This window comes from Euprymna scolopes, chromosome 20 (assembly GCF_053919585.1).
Source record: "Euprymna scolopes isolate OS-2025 chromosome 20, ASM5391958v1, whole genome shotgun sequence".
NCBI classification, from domain to species: Eukaryota; Metazoa; Mollusca; class Cephalopoda; order Sepiida; family Sepiolidae; genus Euprymna; species Euprymna scolopes.
In genome coordinates this window covers 9,313,921-9,332,050 of record NC_136501.1, presented here as the reverse complement: position 1 = coordinate 9,332,050, position 18,130 = coordinate 9,313,921, and the positions used below count along the sequence as shown (strand labels likewise).

The 18,130-nt window shown below is 36.4% G+C and overlaps 1 protein-coding gene across 1 annotated transcript in view; it reads right to left on the bottom strand.

Moving 5' to 3' along the window:
- LOC145241304 (E3 ubiquitin-protein ligase listerin-like) overlaps nt 1-18,130 on the bottom strand; it is a 115,659-nt gene that overhangs the window by 39,131 nt on the left and 58,398 nt on the right. Inside the window, exons 17-20 of the mRNA XM_080104091.1 lie at nt 16,763-16,881; nt 12,479-12,562; nt 11,667-11,824; nt 635-779 (exon numbers count right to left, since the gene is read on the bottom strand). Of these exons, the coding sequence (XP_079960217.1) occupies nt 635-779; nt 11,667-11,824; nt 12,479-12,562; nt 16,763-16,881 (506 nt within the window). The remainder of the gene's footprint in view (nt 1-634; nt 780-11,666; nt 11,825-12,478; nt 12,563-16,762; nt 16,882-18,130) is intronic.

Below are 18,130 nucleotides of genomic sequence, written 5' to 3'. Positions count from 1 at the left end.
CATTCACTCTTCGAACTCTCATAAAATTTTACTTATTTAAAAATAAAACTACTTGATCAATTTATGTGATTTTTAGAATATGATATCTTCATTTCTTATTTAAACTCTGGGCAAAAACCTTTGTTTAATAAAGAGATAGAAAGTGAAAATTAAATAGAAAAAGTATTGAACTAAGAAAATTATATTATCGTTTGCTTGACATTACTAAACAGTAAAATTTAATTACAAAACTACGAAAGAAAAAAATGGTTATTGCTCAGAATTCCCTTCATATCAAAATAGAAAAATACAGTAAAATCTGTATGATGTCCAATGATGGAATGGAAAGAACATATTCCAAAATCACGTAAATTGATCAAGTAGTTATACTTTTATAAAGAAAATAATTTTTAAATGATTTTAATTCTTCAAGATGGCGATATGAAAAAGCCCCTCCTCATTTACTCATAAAATTTGATTTTTTTTTTTTTTTAATAAAAATGATCAATATGATTTTCGGAATATGACAATTTTGTTTTGTCAAGGGTGTGTACATCATACAGGTTATTCTTATTTTTTTTTTTTTTTTTAATGTAAGGGAAATTCTGAACAAGAACCAAAGAAAGTTGTTAAGATAATATGGGAATTTACAAACCAGTTGAAAAGAAAAACATTTTCGGCATCACGCCACACGCTGATTGAATTCAACAGTTCTAAAAATGTTGCTTGCTTCTGAGAATCCTTATGGAATTCATACTCATCTAACGCCATATTTATCAAAGGAAGAAGCCTTAAAGCTCCTGAAAGGCAACAAGAGAGAAATTATATTAGTTACAAATTTCAAATGTTAGAAAAATTTTGGGTTTGTATTACTGTACACATAGATTCGAAAAAGTTGTCAAAAAACAAATATATAACAAATAAATGTTATCAAAGGCAAGATAAGTTACTTTTCTACCAAACTGGATATATTTTTTGTGTTTTTATTCAATGTAACATATTTATTCAGCTCGAAAAACATAGTGTTTACCGATGTATTCGAAAATTCAAGATGGCATCTCACACCGTCTTTAACACCGTAAGTATGGAAAAAGGTGTTATAAATAAAAAACTATATAAAATACTATTAAAAACCCGTCGAATATATGTCAACCTATGTCACGGTAACATATATTGAGCGAGTTTTTAACAGTATTTTATCCGGTTTTTTATTTATAACATCTTTTCCCACACTTACCGTGTTAAAGAGAGAATAAGACGCCATCTTGAATGTTCCAATACATCGGTAAACACTGTATGGTTTTCGAGCTGAATAAACATGTTACATTGAATAAAAACACGAAAAATATATCCAGTTTGGTAGAAAAGTAACTTATCTTGCCTTTGATAACATTTATTTGTTATATATTTGTTTTTTGACAACTTTTTCGAATCTATGTGTACAGTAATACAAACCCAAATTTTTTTATCGTGATGCCATCACTAGACGGGGTGCTTATAACGGCTTAAGAGAGTCCTATCTACCCCCAAGAGAAGGATAGACCGCGCCAATTTCTCAACCAGGTATTTTACCTTGCACTACATACAGTACCTCATCTTCCCAAATGGTCACCCATCTGGTACTGGCCAGGCTCAATGTTGCTTAACTCTGGTGATCTGGTGAGAACCAGTGTGTCAATGTGATTATGCCATACTTTTTGTACGGTCTATAGCGATCGACTTTTTTTTTTTTTTTTTTTTTTTTTTTTTTTTTTTTTTTTTTACTAAAATCACAACAGCAATTGTTCTCCTCAATGAATTTTTGGATATATTACTATTTTCGACATGACATATCTTAACAAGCACCGAAAAATTATGCTTCACCAGTGTTCACACTAATATTCATATCAAATAATGTGTTACATATTAAGACCCTATGTGAGTAAGTAGCAATTAAGTTAACTAGTATGAATTTTGGCGAGGATCACATTAATTCATATCAGGATAACCTGGTGGCAAACGGAAATGTACTTTGTGACATGATTGAAGCAGAGGCCAAAGGTAAACTTCCTAGACAAAACACACTAAAAATGATGCAGGTGTTGAACGACATAATGACGAATAGAAATGCTGAGTTTTGTAATTTATTCCCAGTAATTACTGCCTTCCGTAGTTGTTCTCTCAATATATATTGATATAACGATCGAAATGACGTGTTTGAGTGAGAGAACAGAAAGTTTCTTATCAATCTCTTCCAGAAAGCAGTGCAAGACTGTCCAAGAATGTAATGATCTGAGCTGATGTTACCAACGACTCTGCCTGTCTGTGTCTCTCAATTCCCAAGTTAGAAAAATAAGAAGCGATTAATTCTAGCTAGGTTATCTCTCCTTCAATAAGCAAACTCTCTAAATAAAATTTCTGAAACCTCAGCAAGTCTCCATTGTGTTTTAATGTATGAGTAGCTTGTGCATTCATTCATTTTGCGGACTATTATCCTCATCTTCATAGTTGTTGTCGAGCAGATCAGAGGATTAGTTAGTCAAAATGTGGAGAGAGAACAACTAAGGCAGTAATTACTGGTGATGAATTACGAACTCAGCATTTCTAACCCATTGCAGTTAATCACCTAAACATGGTGAAACAACAACAACTATGACAACAACAGTTCGCAGTAGATCACCGACCACAGGATGAGATGACACGGCCACTCAGGAAACGTGACAATGAAAGAAGCAACAATGAAAAGAATATGTATAAAAAAAACCCCGTTAATTTGGGCTTTGATCGCTCATCAGCAAGAACATGTGCAAAATGAGTGTTTATGAAAACTACATGTGCAATGTTTTGTTAAATGTAATTTTTGTTTACTTTATATATAAAAAAAGGTCTCATTATAGAAATAAAGTGAAGAATTGTTTTTCCAAATTTGTTACAGATGGCAGAGATTGTCTGACTTGCTACAGGGTGGAACAATAAATTTGTCACCCTAAAGAAAACAACGTTACAGCTTTATTTTAAAACTTTCATTGAAAAAAATCAATTCAAGTAACGTGATTATGTAGTATAGCTGACATCTATTCAATGTAGCCACCTTCAGCCTCAATACAGCTTTATTTTAAAACTTTCATTGAAAAAAATCAATTCAGGTAATGTGATTATGTAGCATAGCTGACATCTATGTAATGTAGCCACCTTCAGCCTCAATACAGCTTTATTTTAAAACTTTCATTGAAAAAAATCAATTCAGGTTACTTGATTATGTAGTAGAGCCGACATCTATTCAATGTAGCCGCCTTCAGCCTCAATACAGCTTTATTTTCAGGTAATGTGATTATGTAGTATAGCTGACATCTATGCAATGTAGCCACCTTCAGCCTCAATACAGCTTTATTTTAAAACTTTCATTGAAAAAAATCAATTCAGGTAACGTGATTATGTAGTACAGCTGACATCTATTCAATGTAGCCGCTTTCAGCCTCAATACAGGTCTGAAACTGGGAGCATGCCTTTTACACAAGCACCGGTAGGAACTTGGCAAATACTCGGCGGATGATGGCGACAATCAGGCTGGCTTTGGTGTTGCTGGAGATCATGTTGGTTAGGTTAGGTTAGGTTAGGTTGGGTTTTACGGCATATCAACCGTTTTGTTTTTTTTTGGTTATTTAATGCCGAGGTCCTTCATAATTTTTTTTTTTTTTTGTTAGATATTTTAACTTATTCAGTCAGCCATTTTGGGTTATTAGGTGGTGGTTTTTTTGTTTTTTTTTGGGGGGGGGGTGAAGTTGGATTAGGTAAAACTATATTCTTTTGTATAAATTGGCTTTTTTAGGAATGTTAGTATTTTGTTAGGATTGACTTTTTTAAATAGTTCTTTCAATTTGTTAACAATGTAATAGTTCTGCCGGATATGCTTGAGGTCGCCACAATCCAAAAGAAAGTGTTTTACAGAAAAGGGTTCTTGGCATGCCACACATTCTGGAGGGTCTTCTTTTTTAGCAGAAAGGAGTGGGTTATGTGTGCATGTCCTATGCGAATGAAAGTAGAAACTACTTCCTCTCTACGCAATTTTCTGAAATTTGGTAAACATTTCTCTATTGTGGGTTTGATTTTGAAAAGTTTGTTGTTTTGACAATTATTCCATTTTTTTTGCCATTTCTTCATAATGAATCTATGTATTAGTCGTTTGTAGTCCGAGTGTGGAATTTTTAAATCGCTTACATCAAGATTTAGTGCATTTTTTGCAGCTCTGTCGACTTTTTCATTGCCTTGGATTCCAAAATGACTGGGTATCCAGCAGAATTTGATATTTTGATTTTGTGAAAGAGTGTGTATTTTTTGTAATAGATTAATGAGTAGCGGGTTATTTAAATTTTGGTTCTTTAGAGATTCGAATACTGATAGGGAGTCTGAAAAAATTATAAATTTGTTGTAGGTGAGGCCACTAATGAGGTCTAGTGCCAGGTCTATAGCTCTGGCTTCAGCACTAAAAATTGAAGCCTAGTCTGGTAGTCGCTTCTGCAAGGTAGTGCTATTGGATATTATTCAGCATCCAATTCTGTTGCCATCCTTAGAACCATCTGTATAGATATGCTGATGATTTGGGTATTTTGCCTGAATGTTAAATAGTTTTTCTTGATAGTTCAGTAGAGGAGTTTGATTTTTTGGGAGCTTGTTTAGTTCAAAGATAATTTCAGGTTGTTTTAGTGTGGGAGGTTTAGTTGGTTGACCTGATGGATGTTCCTGATTGTGATACCTGCATCTTCCACTAATGGTTTCATACGACAACCAAAAGGTTTTATAGTTTTTACCTTTTGGTCAAATAGGTTTTGGTAGAGATTGTAATCTAGTGCGTTCGCAATACAATCATAGGCAGGTTTGTCTGGGCAAGAGAGAATTTTATTAAGTACTGTAAAGCTAATTTGTTGCGCCGAATTGATAATGGTGGTTCGTTGGCTTCTGTATAGAGACTATCGGTGGGAGAAGTTCGGAAAGCTCCCAGTACAAGCTTGAGGCCATGATGTTGAACAGTGTCTAGTATCTTTATATATGATTTTCTGGTGGCGCCATAAATGAAGCTGCCATAATCTAGTTTTGAGCGTACTAGTGATCTATATAGTTTCAGTAGGGTTTGTCTGTCCGCTCCCCAGTCTGTGTGGGCAATGACTCGCATTAGCTGGAGAGTTTTGTTGCATTTATTCTTTAAGTGTTTAATATGAGGGATGAATGTGAGTCTTTTGTCTAATATTAACCCTAATAATTTATGTTCGTCGACAACAGGAATCTGGGTATCATCTTGTTTTAAGAGAGGATCTGGGTGCAGTTTTCGAAGCTGACAAAAGTGCACACATTTAGTCTTATTAGTGGAAAACCTAAATCCGTTTTTGGTTGTCCATTTTTTTAATTTGTCGATGCATAGTTGAGTTAACGCTCAATTATATGGACATGCCTTGAGCTATATACAATTAAAAAATCATCTACATATAGTGAGCAATCCACACCTTGGTTTATGCATTTAACGATATTGTTAATCTTTAGATTAAACAATGTTACAGATAAAATACTTCCCTGTAGTTCTCCAGTTTCCGGTTCCTTAATATCAGAGAGGCATGTTCCTACACGGACATTAAATAATCTATTGTTGATAAAGTTGTTGATGCAGATGGATAGTCTTCCTTTCAGTCCGGCTTCTTTGAGATCTTTCATGATACCATACAGCCATGTGGTATTGTAAGCCTTTTCCAGATCAAAGAATATAGCAATCATATGCTTTTTTTGTATAAATACATTTCTGATAAAGGTTTCCAGTCGTATTAAGTGGTCTGTAGTGCTCCGTTGTTTTCGGAAACCACATTGAAGGTTGGTTAATATTTTATTTATTTCAAGAAACCACATTAGTCTGGTGTTTATCATTCTCTCCATCGTCTTGCACACACAGATTGTTAGAGCTATGGGGCGATAATGTCATTAAGAATGGAAAGTAAGTACTTTAATGGTTAATCTCGTAGTTGGTTCAGGAATTCATGTTATCTCATCTGGTCCTTCAACCGTGTTATTGGCTTTTTTTAATGAATCCTTTAGTTATTGAATGGTAAAAAGTTTATTATAAACTTCTTCATCATTACTTTTAAAGTGTACGTTGTTTTTTTTTCTGGAATTTTTTATTGTAGTTTTTGGATGATGAATTATTTGCAATAGTGTCTGCAAGCATGTTGACTATGTCCTTTTTTTCGGTTATTTTTTTATTGTTTATACAGAGGTGGTTAAGAGGGGAACTGGTGTTTTTTCCTGATATTTTTCGTATCATTTTCCATATGGTTTTGTCTTTGGTGTTATTGTTGATTTGGGACACAAAGTTTTTTCATGATTCACATTTGGCTTCTTTTATTGTTCGCATATTTTGAAGTTGTTTAAATTCTAAGTAGTTGGTCGGTTGTTGAATTTTCTTAATGCAGCACATCGTAGCCTGATAGTCTTTTTGCAATCATCATTAAACCAGGGCCGATTATACTTGGTTGATATCTTTGTTTTCGGTATGCATTCCTCAGCTATTGAGATGATGGTATCTGGAAAGTGAGTGATTGGGTTTTTCACATGTTTTCCAGGTAAGAATTTGTGTTCGCATAATGATTTTAATTTATTCCAGTTACCTTTTTTAGGTTCCAATGAGGAATTTTTGAGTTTGTTTCAGGACCAAAGTGTTCTAATATTATTGGGAAGTGGTCGCTCCCACAAGTGTCCTCATGCACTGTCCAGTTGTAATCCATAAAGATACTAGGATCACTTATAGAGAGGTCAATTGCTGAGTAGGAGTTTGTAGCAGAGTGAATAAAGGTTGTTTTTTTTGTTATTATATATGCATAGGTTGTTGTTGATATTTTCTATAATGATTCCTTTTCTGTCTGTGTCTGAACATCCCCAACTAACATTATGTTAAAGTCACCTAATAATATAAAGGGGCAGGAAAGTTGGTTGGTAAGTTTTTCTATCTCTGTTTCATCTATAGGGTCAGTTGGGGGTAGATAGATGGAGTAGATTGTGACTGTCCTATGTAGGGTGGTTGTGGTGGCAATTGCCTGTAAATTAGTTTGTAGATTTATTTGGCTTTGTGCTGTGTTTTTGTTGATGAGAATGGATGTTCCTCCAAAAGCTCTATTTGGATTATTTGTTGTCTGGTTATATTCAGTGAAGTTACGGAGATTGATAGTTTCAGATGGTTTTATAGTAGGGCAGAGATTGAATATTAGTAGAAGTAATTTATTCTTGTTGGCTTTTATACCTCTGCAATTCCATTGGATTATTTTGTTAGCCATAGTTTAGTTTTATGTTTTTGATTTCCTTTTATTTTATTAAGAATAACAGTGGTTGTTTTCTACTATTTGATTATGGGGGTTCGGAGGCTCTGTCATCTGTTTCCATTATTTCCAAGGATTTACATTTGTTCTGATCTGTAATTCTGGTTTTTGACGTGGAGCGAGATCCGTCTTTTTGGGTTTTTTTATTTATTTTCTGTTTGGTTGGTGTGATATTTGATTTTTTTTCTTTGCGGAGGGTACTAGATGATTGTTTTTTTGGTTTTGGGAGGTTTTCAGTTTGTGTGCGTTTTTTGTTAGAGGTTTGTGTTTGATTTTTGGGATCTGGTGGGATTTTATTTTCAACTGTTTGGTAGTTATTTTCAAGTACATTTTGAGTTGACGGCAGTTGCTGTAAGGTGGCCCTCAATGCCTCAACTAGTTCTTGAAGTGATTTTATGAGGGTAGAGATTTCCTTTAGTTCAATGTTTTCTATTGTTTTTAATGGATTTTTGGTTACATATGATCTAGTTGGTTCTGTTGTGGTGGCTGTTTCAATAATTTTTCTAGCTTCGGTAAAACTTATGTTTTTGGTATATTTTAGTTTGTTTATTTTTTTTTTTTTTATCCAGTTTTGGCAGAGCTATGAGTATGCTGATGTTCATTACTGCTACATTTTGGGCATACTGTTTTCCTGGTGCAGTATTCTTTGAAGTGGCCAAATCTTTGGCAGTTTAGGCAGCGAAGTAGTCTGGGGATATATGTTTCTACTTTAATATTAATATATCCAATCTTGAGTTCAGTTGGTGGGGTGGGAGTATTGAAAGTTAATATGTATGTGTTGGTGAATGGACAGAACCATTTTAAGTGCTCAGGTGAAGGAAGAGAAAAATATAGGGTAGAACGATAAAACTTTTGCCCTAGAAAAGATGACATGCTTCCATTTCTGTTTGATAAAATCCGGTTTTCTTTTTTTGTTGCAGATCATCATGGCCAGTTGTGTACAAATCTTAAGAGCGATAGAAGCCTTTTATCATGTCTGAAAGTGACACAATGTTCAACGAGCGAGATCGGAGATGCAGCACTGTACAACTCATGCTTTTTAACAATCTAAGTTATGACAACAGGACCATTGCCAGCACCCTCAAAATGCATCGCTGAAGTGCCAGGAATAACAGAATGATGAAAACAAAGTTTCTGGTCATGGTTATGGTCTTTGGCGTGGTTTCAAGTGAGGGCCACATCATGCCACCTCACATCTTCAAAGTCGCCACCAAAGTGTACCTGGATATGCTGAAGAGTGTGGTGATCCCCCTGGTGCAATCAGGTGGCTGCTGGCGGATCTTGGGTGTAGCAGCAGGATTTAGCACCAGCCCACAAGTCCAAAGAGACACAGGTTTGGCTTCAGAAGGAGTGCTACTCACTGCCCCGCCTCCTCCTCCGACCTGAACCAGCTGGTCTACTTTAAACAAGAACATCACCAACATGACCTCCTCTGGTTGCTACCAGATCAGGCTGTCCTTTGGCTTCCTGAGATGAAATGCACCTACATTGACGTTTTTTGTTTTCTGATCTTTTTTGTAAAACTTAATTTTGTTCTGCAAAACCAAAAACAAAAACAACAGCCCCTCTCCCTCCCCTTTTTATTTTATTCCCCCCTCCCCCACTACCAGACCCTGTTGGTGGAGTATCAGAATACACTGACTGCCCCCTTGCAGAAAAAGTCCCTCAATGGGGCCACCTGTTGGCCGTAGGTGGCAACCCGTAATGCCTTAGAACGGGATCCTGGTGGTTGAGCACCTCATGACCTCGGAACCAAGTGGCCGGGAGTTAGCAACATGCCACTTTGGCTCTTACTTCGGCTAGACGGACGGTCGGGCAGGCTCGACCCGATCAACCGGCTAGTCATGACAGTCCCTAATAATAGTAAACCCCCACAAAAACAGAAATACAAACATATTACACTTATAAAAAAACAAAACACACATACTATCATTAGAAGGCAATGGCAAGGGCCAATCAGATGATGAAAACTGATGCTATTGACAGCTACCCCTTGCTGGGTCTGAAGAAATGAAAAAAATCGTCATAAGCAGCTATACTCACTGTTTGAGTATATCGTCATTGTATCCCTGAGATACTTGGGCGAAGGGTTTCTCCCAACCATCTCCCAATTTAGGGCTCCGAGGAGGGTGGGGAGCAAGGATGATGAAAAAAAAAAAAAAAAATATTCTATGGCTTCCAAAAAAATTAAAAGACCCCATCCAGAAAGTGATGAAGATGAAAACAAAAACTTTCCGAAGTATATAATCTTGGAATCGCAAGATAACACACAAATAACTAAAATATCCCCATTCATAATCAAAAAAATTATCAACAAAAAATCTGAACTCCAAACAAATTAAAAAATTAAAAAATGAAACTTTACTCATACAAGTATCTACTAAAAGTAGTAGTTAAAAAAATTGGCCTTTTTTTTTTTTTTTTGCTCAGCATACACCTCCAAACACCTGGGCACCCATGCTAGTATATATATACAGGGTAAAAAGAAAGTCCTTGGACCATTTTTAGTTTTAAAATTAAATATTGTTAAAATCACTTTTTCTCTTTTCGAATAAAGTAAGTATTTAGTCTAACTATTGATCTAATTATTTTCAACAAAAATATTAAAATAATTTTGTTTAAACTTTCAGAAAAATGAGCAAACGAGAGGCCATAATTCAGCTTCATTGCGCGAGAAGACAAACTGAGATTATTAAGCTTTTGAAAGTGGCTAAATCCACCGTGTACCATGTTGTGAATAGATTTAAGGAACTTGGTACATCTGAAGACCGTCCTAAGAGTGGAAGACCTCACACTGCTCGAACAAAGAAGGTGATTAAAGCTGTCCGAGAGAGGGTAAGGAGGAACCCGAAGATGTTGCATCCCTCTGCCTTTTCTACAAGTATTTTAGTGGTGAATGCTCTGACGAACTTCAATCACTTGTGCCCCCACGACGTGAGAACCCTCGACAAACCCGACAGGCTGTTAAATCCCACCCTCACACTGTAGAGATCCCTAGATGTAAAAGATCTTTTTACTCCAATAGTTTCTTCCCCAGAACCGCTAGACTCTGGAATTCCATTCCAGGTCCCTGCTTCCCCAACAGTACTGACGTGCAGAAGTTCAAGTGCAACGTGAACTGACATCTTGCTGCCCAAATCCCTACATAGTACCCCAGTAGTTGTTGCCCCTGATAGTAGCCCCCTACACCAAAGTGGCAATTTGCCTTGTTTGAGGTGAAAATGTAATAAAAAAAAAAAAAAAAAAAAAAAAAAGATCTGCAAGACAAATGGCTAAAGACATGAATGTGAGCGTGACCTCGATGAGAACCATCGTAAAAAACGATCTCCAGTTGTCCCCCTACAAGATGAGAAAGAGACAGTACCTCACACCTGCCCAAAAGCACAAGAGACTTGAAAGAGCAAAGCTTCTTCTTGGAGAACTGAAGGCTGGCACGGCAGAGCGAAAGATCGTTTTTTCTGATGAAAAACTCTTCACAATTGAAGCGACTGTTAACAATCAGAACGACAGAGTTTACGCAAAATCTTCAGCAGACATTGATGACTCTGTGAGAATAGTTTTCCGCCGACAAAAGCCGTCTTCCCTCATGGTGTGGGCTGCAGTCTCCAAATCTTGGAAGTCGCCTCTAATTTTCGTGGAGCAGGGGGTTAAGATCAACAAAGATCGCTACATTAACGATATTTTGGTTCCAGCATTTGAAGAGATGAAGAAACACTTCAAAGATCAGCCTTTCACCTTCCAACAAGATGGAGCACCATCCCACACCTCCAGAAAAACTCAGGACTGGTGCCAACGTCATTCTCCAAGATTCTGGAGTAAGGAGATGTGGCCTCCTGTATCGCCTGATTTGAATCCCATGGATTTTTCGGTGTGGTCTTTGTTGGAGGCAAAGGTCTGTTCTGTTGCTCATCCAAGTGTTGATGCTTTGAAGACATCTCTTCTGAGTGAATGGGCTAAAATACCTCAGGAAACGCTGCGTGTCTCGGTTGGTAACTTCAGACAGAGAATTGAACGTCTAATCGAAAGGAAGGGACATCACATTGAAAATAAATAATTTGAATTTATTCTTGGTTTCCTAACTTATAATTTTCATTCATGTTTAATTTATATTTTTGTAATTTTCTATTAATAAACCACTTTTTAATTGGTCTAAGGACTTTCTGTTCACCCTGTATATATATATATATATATATATATACACACACACACACACACAAATAAAATTAACATTTGTAGTTTAAGAAATAATAGTACAAACACATGCTGTAAATAAAAGATTACAAATGGTCAAGTTGATAAAAGCAATTGCATGAAATAAAAAAATTATTGTAATTATAAAATCAGAAACATGCTTACGATTTGTCTGTAGTAATTGTTCTTTCGTAATTGGCAAAAGCTGATTGACTAGCATTTTGGTCATCTCCCAACAGACGGTATCTGGACAATGTTTAAGAATTACCCTGAATGTCTGCATTTGGCTTTCAGTAGATTCTTCCTCAAAGTAACATTTAATCCTAGAAAAAAAAAAAAAAAGGAGTCATATTTATAAAAAAGGATATTATGTTTCAGAGTTTTTGACATGAGGATTGACTATTTGTATTATTTGAATTCTTCAGACTACCTTTCTTACCTGCAGTGTGATTTTCACAATGTTTTGGTTAATGTAATCTCTGACTTTATTCAGATCCATCTTGTCGAACTTGGGAATTTTGTTGTTGAACTTGGAATTTCAAATGGAACCCTTTATTTAATTAAATAAAATGCTCTTGTTCTATCAGCCATGACTTGGGTAGAAGTCCTAAATAATTCGCAATTGTATTTTTGGAGTATCACCCGCACTGAGGATTGAATGTTCAACCTCCAGAAGTGTAATTTCAACTGAATTTTACCAAGTACTCTATCCACTATGCCACAGGTTCTTTGCAGACAATTCTAGTATGAATTTTTGGAGCTTTAAACCTATTTTTGTTTTTAGATGTACATTCTTACTATACTATTTATTATTTATTTTTTCATAAATATTAATAAAAATTAACACATTTCTCATCAATAAAGACTTGTCTATTTATAGTAATAGGTTTACTATAAATGAGAAAAAAAAAGGAAACCAACAGGAATAAGTTTATTATAGATCAGAAAAAAAAAAAAAAAAAAAAAGAATAAATAACCTGCTTTCCGAGAGTTCATTTGTAGAGCAGTGACTCAACAGCAAATTCAGACCCAAGGCTCTCCAATGACTTGCATCAACTGACCTGAAAAACAAAAAAAAATCTCATTTATTTTTCCTATTCAATTTAAAAAAGAAATTTTACAATATTTTTAACCATACTTCTTTTTTTTTTTTTTACATGGGGGTCACCACTTATCAAGGCCCGAAGGCCACTCAGGGATAAGGGTTATTGCGTGTACAGTAATCAATGAGATAATATTGCAGTGATCATTAGTATTGGGGGTTTTGATAGAGTGTCTTACTTAAGGGGGCGGTTGTCAGGAGTTTGCTTATGTTGGACTTGAAGACATCCAAGTCGTAGTCAGGTAGGAAACAGGCAAGCGGCAGAGAGTTCCACTGGCGTGCAGTTCTAAGAAAGAAGCTTTGCTCATGGAATCTACGTTTGGATTTAGGCACAGATAAAGAGTGGGGAAAATTATTGATAGTATTTTCAGCCAGACGGGTGTTTCTCGTGAAAGATTGGCGAGGGGGACGAGGGATTGGAGCTCAGACGAGCACCTGCCATGAAAATAGCGATAAAACAAAGACAGGCTTGCAATGTCTCTTCTGTGAGAGAGAGGTTGCAGGGAAGAGAAAAGGGCGTCCCCCACTAAACCACGAAGTCTATTTTGTACTCTGTCATGGCAGCATAGGCTGTTTTTAGCAGCTCCTGCCCAGATGTGGCAGCAGTACTCCATCCTTGGATGTACTTGGCTTTTATATAGATATCTGTGGTTATGCATTCTATTTCTGGGATTTTACTTTGGGATCTCAACTGTGAAAAGGTGGGATTTAGCTGCTTGTCGAGTTTATCGGGAGTATTTATGTTGAGGGGTACAAGTGCTTGCAGTTTGTCAGAGCAAGCACCGTTAAAGTACTTGTAGAACAGGCAGAGGGATGCAACGTTTCGTCGATGGGACAGAGGCTGAAGCTTAGATGCCAGTTCAGGGCCTATCAGATTGGCAACTCTCTTTTGAACCTTGTCTAGGAGCGAGAGACTAGTAGCAGATGCACCAGCCCAAATATGACAACAATACTCCATACATGGGCGAATGGTGGCTTTATAGAGGTACTGGATACTTTCAGGGGTCAGTAGCTTTCTAGCACGGTAGAGAGAACCTACCTTCTTCGCAGCAGTCCTGGCAATACTCTCAATGTAATTGTTCCAACTTGTGTTTCCTGTGAACGTTAGGCCAAGGAGTTTAAAGGATGTACTTTCAGATGAAGAGTCATTGGCCATTGCTATTGGTGGTAGAGAAGGCTTCTTGTAATTATTGAAGGAAACGAGTTTAGTCTTGGCGGCATTGAATGCGATCATCCATTTTTGTACCCATTTCACTACAGTCATCCTCTACTGTTTCTGCCATTTCTTTAGATATGAGTTCATTTGTTTTCCTGTAGTGTCTGTTATAGAGCATGGTGTCATCAGCATATATACCCATCTCACAGATAATTTTGTCAGGGAGGTAATTTATGAATATTAGGAATAATAGAGGTCCAAGGATAGACCCTGGAGGTACTCCTGCATTTATATCATATTGTTTAGATGTACGACCGTCGAGGACAACCTAGATTTTTCTCTTATCTAAGAAGGATTTAATTATGTTAAGTATTCTTCCAGTGATACTGTATGATCTGATTTTCCTGAGAAGACCTTCATGCCATACCCTGTCAAGAGCCTTAGATATATCTAGAGCTACCACTCTATCCTCCCCGCTTTGTCCAGTGAATGGTGTATATGTTCAGAGATTACAGTTAGGACGTCTGCTGTGGAATGCGCTTGCCTAAATCCATATTGTTGGTCAGTCAGAAGTTTAGCATTTGTAAGGTGATGAACTAAAGCTTGATTAATTATGGTGTCAAATATTTTGGCGAAAAGTGGGGGGAGGCTAATGAGCCGATAATTCACTGGTTCAGTTCTTTTGCCAGAATTCTTGAAAACTGGTACCACAGAAGCAATTGTCTAGCAGGTAGGAAAGCAAGATTCATTAAGGCATTTGTTGTAAATTTGGAGAGAACTGAAGCTACTTCAGTGGAGCACTTTTTTAATAGCACAGCCAGGATGTGATCAGGTCCACATGCTTTTGCGGTGTCAAGATTTCTTATGATAGCATGCACCTGAGCAGGGGTGATTTTCAGATCATCTAGTGTGGTATCTGTCTACAAAGGAAAGTCAGGCAAGGGGTGTTTAGCAGGGTCCATTGTGGAGTTGGAGACAAACTGACTGGCAAGCATATTAGCCTTCTCGGTTGCTGAGCAAACAACCTCATGATTGTTGGATAGTGGGGAAATTGTTGATCGCCCATTATTTACTACACTGTTGTAAATTTTCCAGAAGTCACAGGTTCCTAATTTCTGTGCTTCGATGCGTTTTTTGGTGGTTTCAGTTAATTCTCTCTTAGCTGGCGCTATTTCTTTCTTACAGTTACTTCTGGCTTCTATATACTTTTGTCTGTTTGAACTGGACATGTTGGTTAAATCTGCGGTACGCATGCTGCCCTTGCACGATGACAGCTGCACAAGTAGAAGTAAACCATTGGGGAGAGTGGGGTTTGCTAAAATTTCCACGTGGGAACATGTGCCTCAATTGGCGTTTTGAACCATTCAGTGGTTTCATTTGCGTACTGTTCAGCAGGAAGTGAAAGATATTTCTCTATGAGGCATCTCTGATGAGATCTCTGATGGCTTCCCAGTCAGCCTTTTTATAATATCTCATTGTTTTGAGCAATGGCTCATCAGTTTTGGGAGATTTCAACCATTATCACTGCATGATTGGCGTTCCCAAGTGGGCTGTGGGCATTCGTTACACAATCATCGGGAACTGCGGTCAGAAACAGATCTAGAAGTGATGCGTGTTGTTCTTGCTGGTCTGAGAAACGGGTTGGAAACGTAACTATCTGTGATAGAGAATGAGATATAGAGAAGTTATGCGTTGTAGTACCAGCTGCGTCGCAGTGTGAGTAGAAAATCCAAGCCATGCTTTGGTGGATATTGAAGTCACGAAATACATGCACTTGTGCGCTAGTGTCGAGGGAAAGTGCTGTATCTATGCTGTCAGAGACTTTGTTTATTAATGTACAGTCCTGGGTCGAGGGAGAGCGGTAGAGAAAATAAAAGTAACTAATGCTATGTTGCATGTTAAGTCTAAAGCACATAAAGGCTTGATCGTCCGATTCTATTTTTGTTTCTCTAGTCAAGGGGAGGGTGTTTCGAATATAGACTCCAAGCCCATGCATATGTCTATCAGAGTCCTTACGGCAGAGTGGGAGATATCCGGGCAAGTTAAAGTAGTTAGAGGGAATGGAAGAGTGTAGGTTGGTCTCACTTAGTGCTAAGATATCCGGGTTGTTTGTTAGGAGAAATGCTTGAAAATCATTTAAATTAGTTTCAAGAGTGCGGATGTTTGTAAATGCAAGCCTCAAGGGAGGAGGCAGGTTGGTTTTGTTTGAGTTTTGACCTGGTTTAAGCTTAATTTTTTATTGTACTGTCATTTTTTTTTAAGAGTTTCAGTTTAGCTAAGGGGTGCTGAACTAGTGGTTATACAGAATACCAGATATGCAACACAAGTAGACCATCAGTTGACCTCCCATCTACTAGGATTGTGGCCTCAGGAAGTTTTATTTACAAATGAGAAAATCAAATTTTGTGAGTACCCAAAAGAAATGAGTATCTCCACCGCCATTTTGAAAAACTTTCAAGAAACAAAGGAGGAAAACTCGGCAATAATTCATACTTACTAGATTTATGTTCTAATGCCGATGGATTCCAATTAATTACTTAAAAATGATTTTCTTTATGAAAATAAAACTACTTGATAGATTTATGTGATTTTTCGAATATGAAAATTTTTTTTCCTCATGGATGCATAGCCCATACAATTTTTTTTATTTATACATTGTAATATAGAAGGAATTCTGGATAAGAACCAAATTAAATTATTCATAAACTGACCATTTTATATATTATTTTTACTAATTATTTCTTTAACTTTATTCACAATGTCTTATTTTGGTGTTGATGGAGAGGGGGGGGGCTGGCAGACATCTATACTCATGGGTTTAATTCCATCACAATCTTTAAATACATCATAAACTCCAAATTATTAGGTGGCTTTGTTATTTTAAAATCATTAGTACTTTTCTAAAATATTTTGTACAAAACTTATGATTATATAGAGAATGCCAGAGAGAACATGCCAGAACTTAAAATAAAACCATCTTAATCTCATTATACATTGACTTACTTTTGTATGAAAAGATCCAATAATTTTTCTGCTTGTTCTTTGTCTAAATATTCGATTTGCTTTGTAATAATTCTGTTTAATTCGGATATTTCCTTCTGGATGCAAGTATTCTTCACAACCTGCACACAAAAGTTCAAAGCATTTAAAAAACATAAAAAATTGAAACATAAAAAAGAGATAGCTAAATCAAAATTCATAAAAAGAGAGATAGCTAAATCAAAATTCATAAAAAAAAAAAGTATATAAATAAAAATTTATCAAAAAAAAATATTCACCAAAATGAGCGGGAAAACCCAAAAAAGAGAGATAGCTAAATCAAAATACATCAAAAAAAAAAAAAAAGAAAAAAAAAGAAAAAAAAGATAGCTAAATCAAAATTCATAAAAAAAAAAGAAAAAAAAGATAGCTAAATCAAAATTCATAAAAAAAAAAAAGAAAAAAAAAGAAAAAAAAGATAGCTAAATCAAAATTCATAAAAAAAAAAAAAAAAAATATTCACCAAAATGAGCGAGAAAACCCCAAAAACCTCTATTTTTTTCCCCCAACAATGAACTGGAAGCATAGAAAATCTGCAGTGCTTATTTTCTGTCCTCAACACGATTGACTCTAGTATCTATTTAGGAGGAAAATAATAGAAAGGAGAAGTATGGTTTTGATTTTTAAAAGAATCAGATTAATTAATTCAGTTGAGGACGAACTTATAGAAACTAGAGCATAATGTAACCAGCTGAGTGATCAAATTGAATCTCAATGACCTCCTGTCTAGCCAAAGTAAGAGCAGAAGTAGTGTTACAAGTCACATGATGATTTATGCAATGAATTAAAGACTGTGCAACCACTACGATCTTGTCCTACGATATCAGGTCGCCATCCCTGGCCTACAGATGATCCCATTTCTGTGGGTTACTTATCTACATGGGGTTGCAGTGGGCAAATTTGTAGCTCTACTGACAGTGCAACTAGACATGAAAAGGATAGTTGTTCAGAATTCAACCGTGAAAAAGAAAATCATTTAGCTGGGACTGACCTTCACTCCTGATCTGAAATGGAACACATCTATCAAATCGGTTGCCAAGATCACTGGAAAGATGGTTGGATCACCCTACCGCTACAGTAAGTATCTCATTACCGATGCGATCCTTTATCTGTATAAGAGCCAGGTGCACCCTACAATGGAGTACTGTTGCTACATCTGGGCAGGAGCTGCTTGGCACGCCCTATCCTGTTTGGACAGAGCTCAAAACCGGCTTTGAAACCTAGTAGGGAGTGCCCTTTTTTCTTCCCTGCAACCTCTTTCGCACAGAAGACGTCGCGAGCCTGTCTCTTCTCTATTGCTATTTTCATGGTAAGTGCTCATCTGAACTCTAA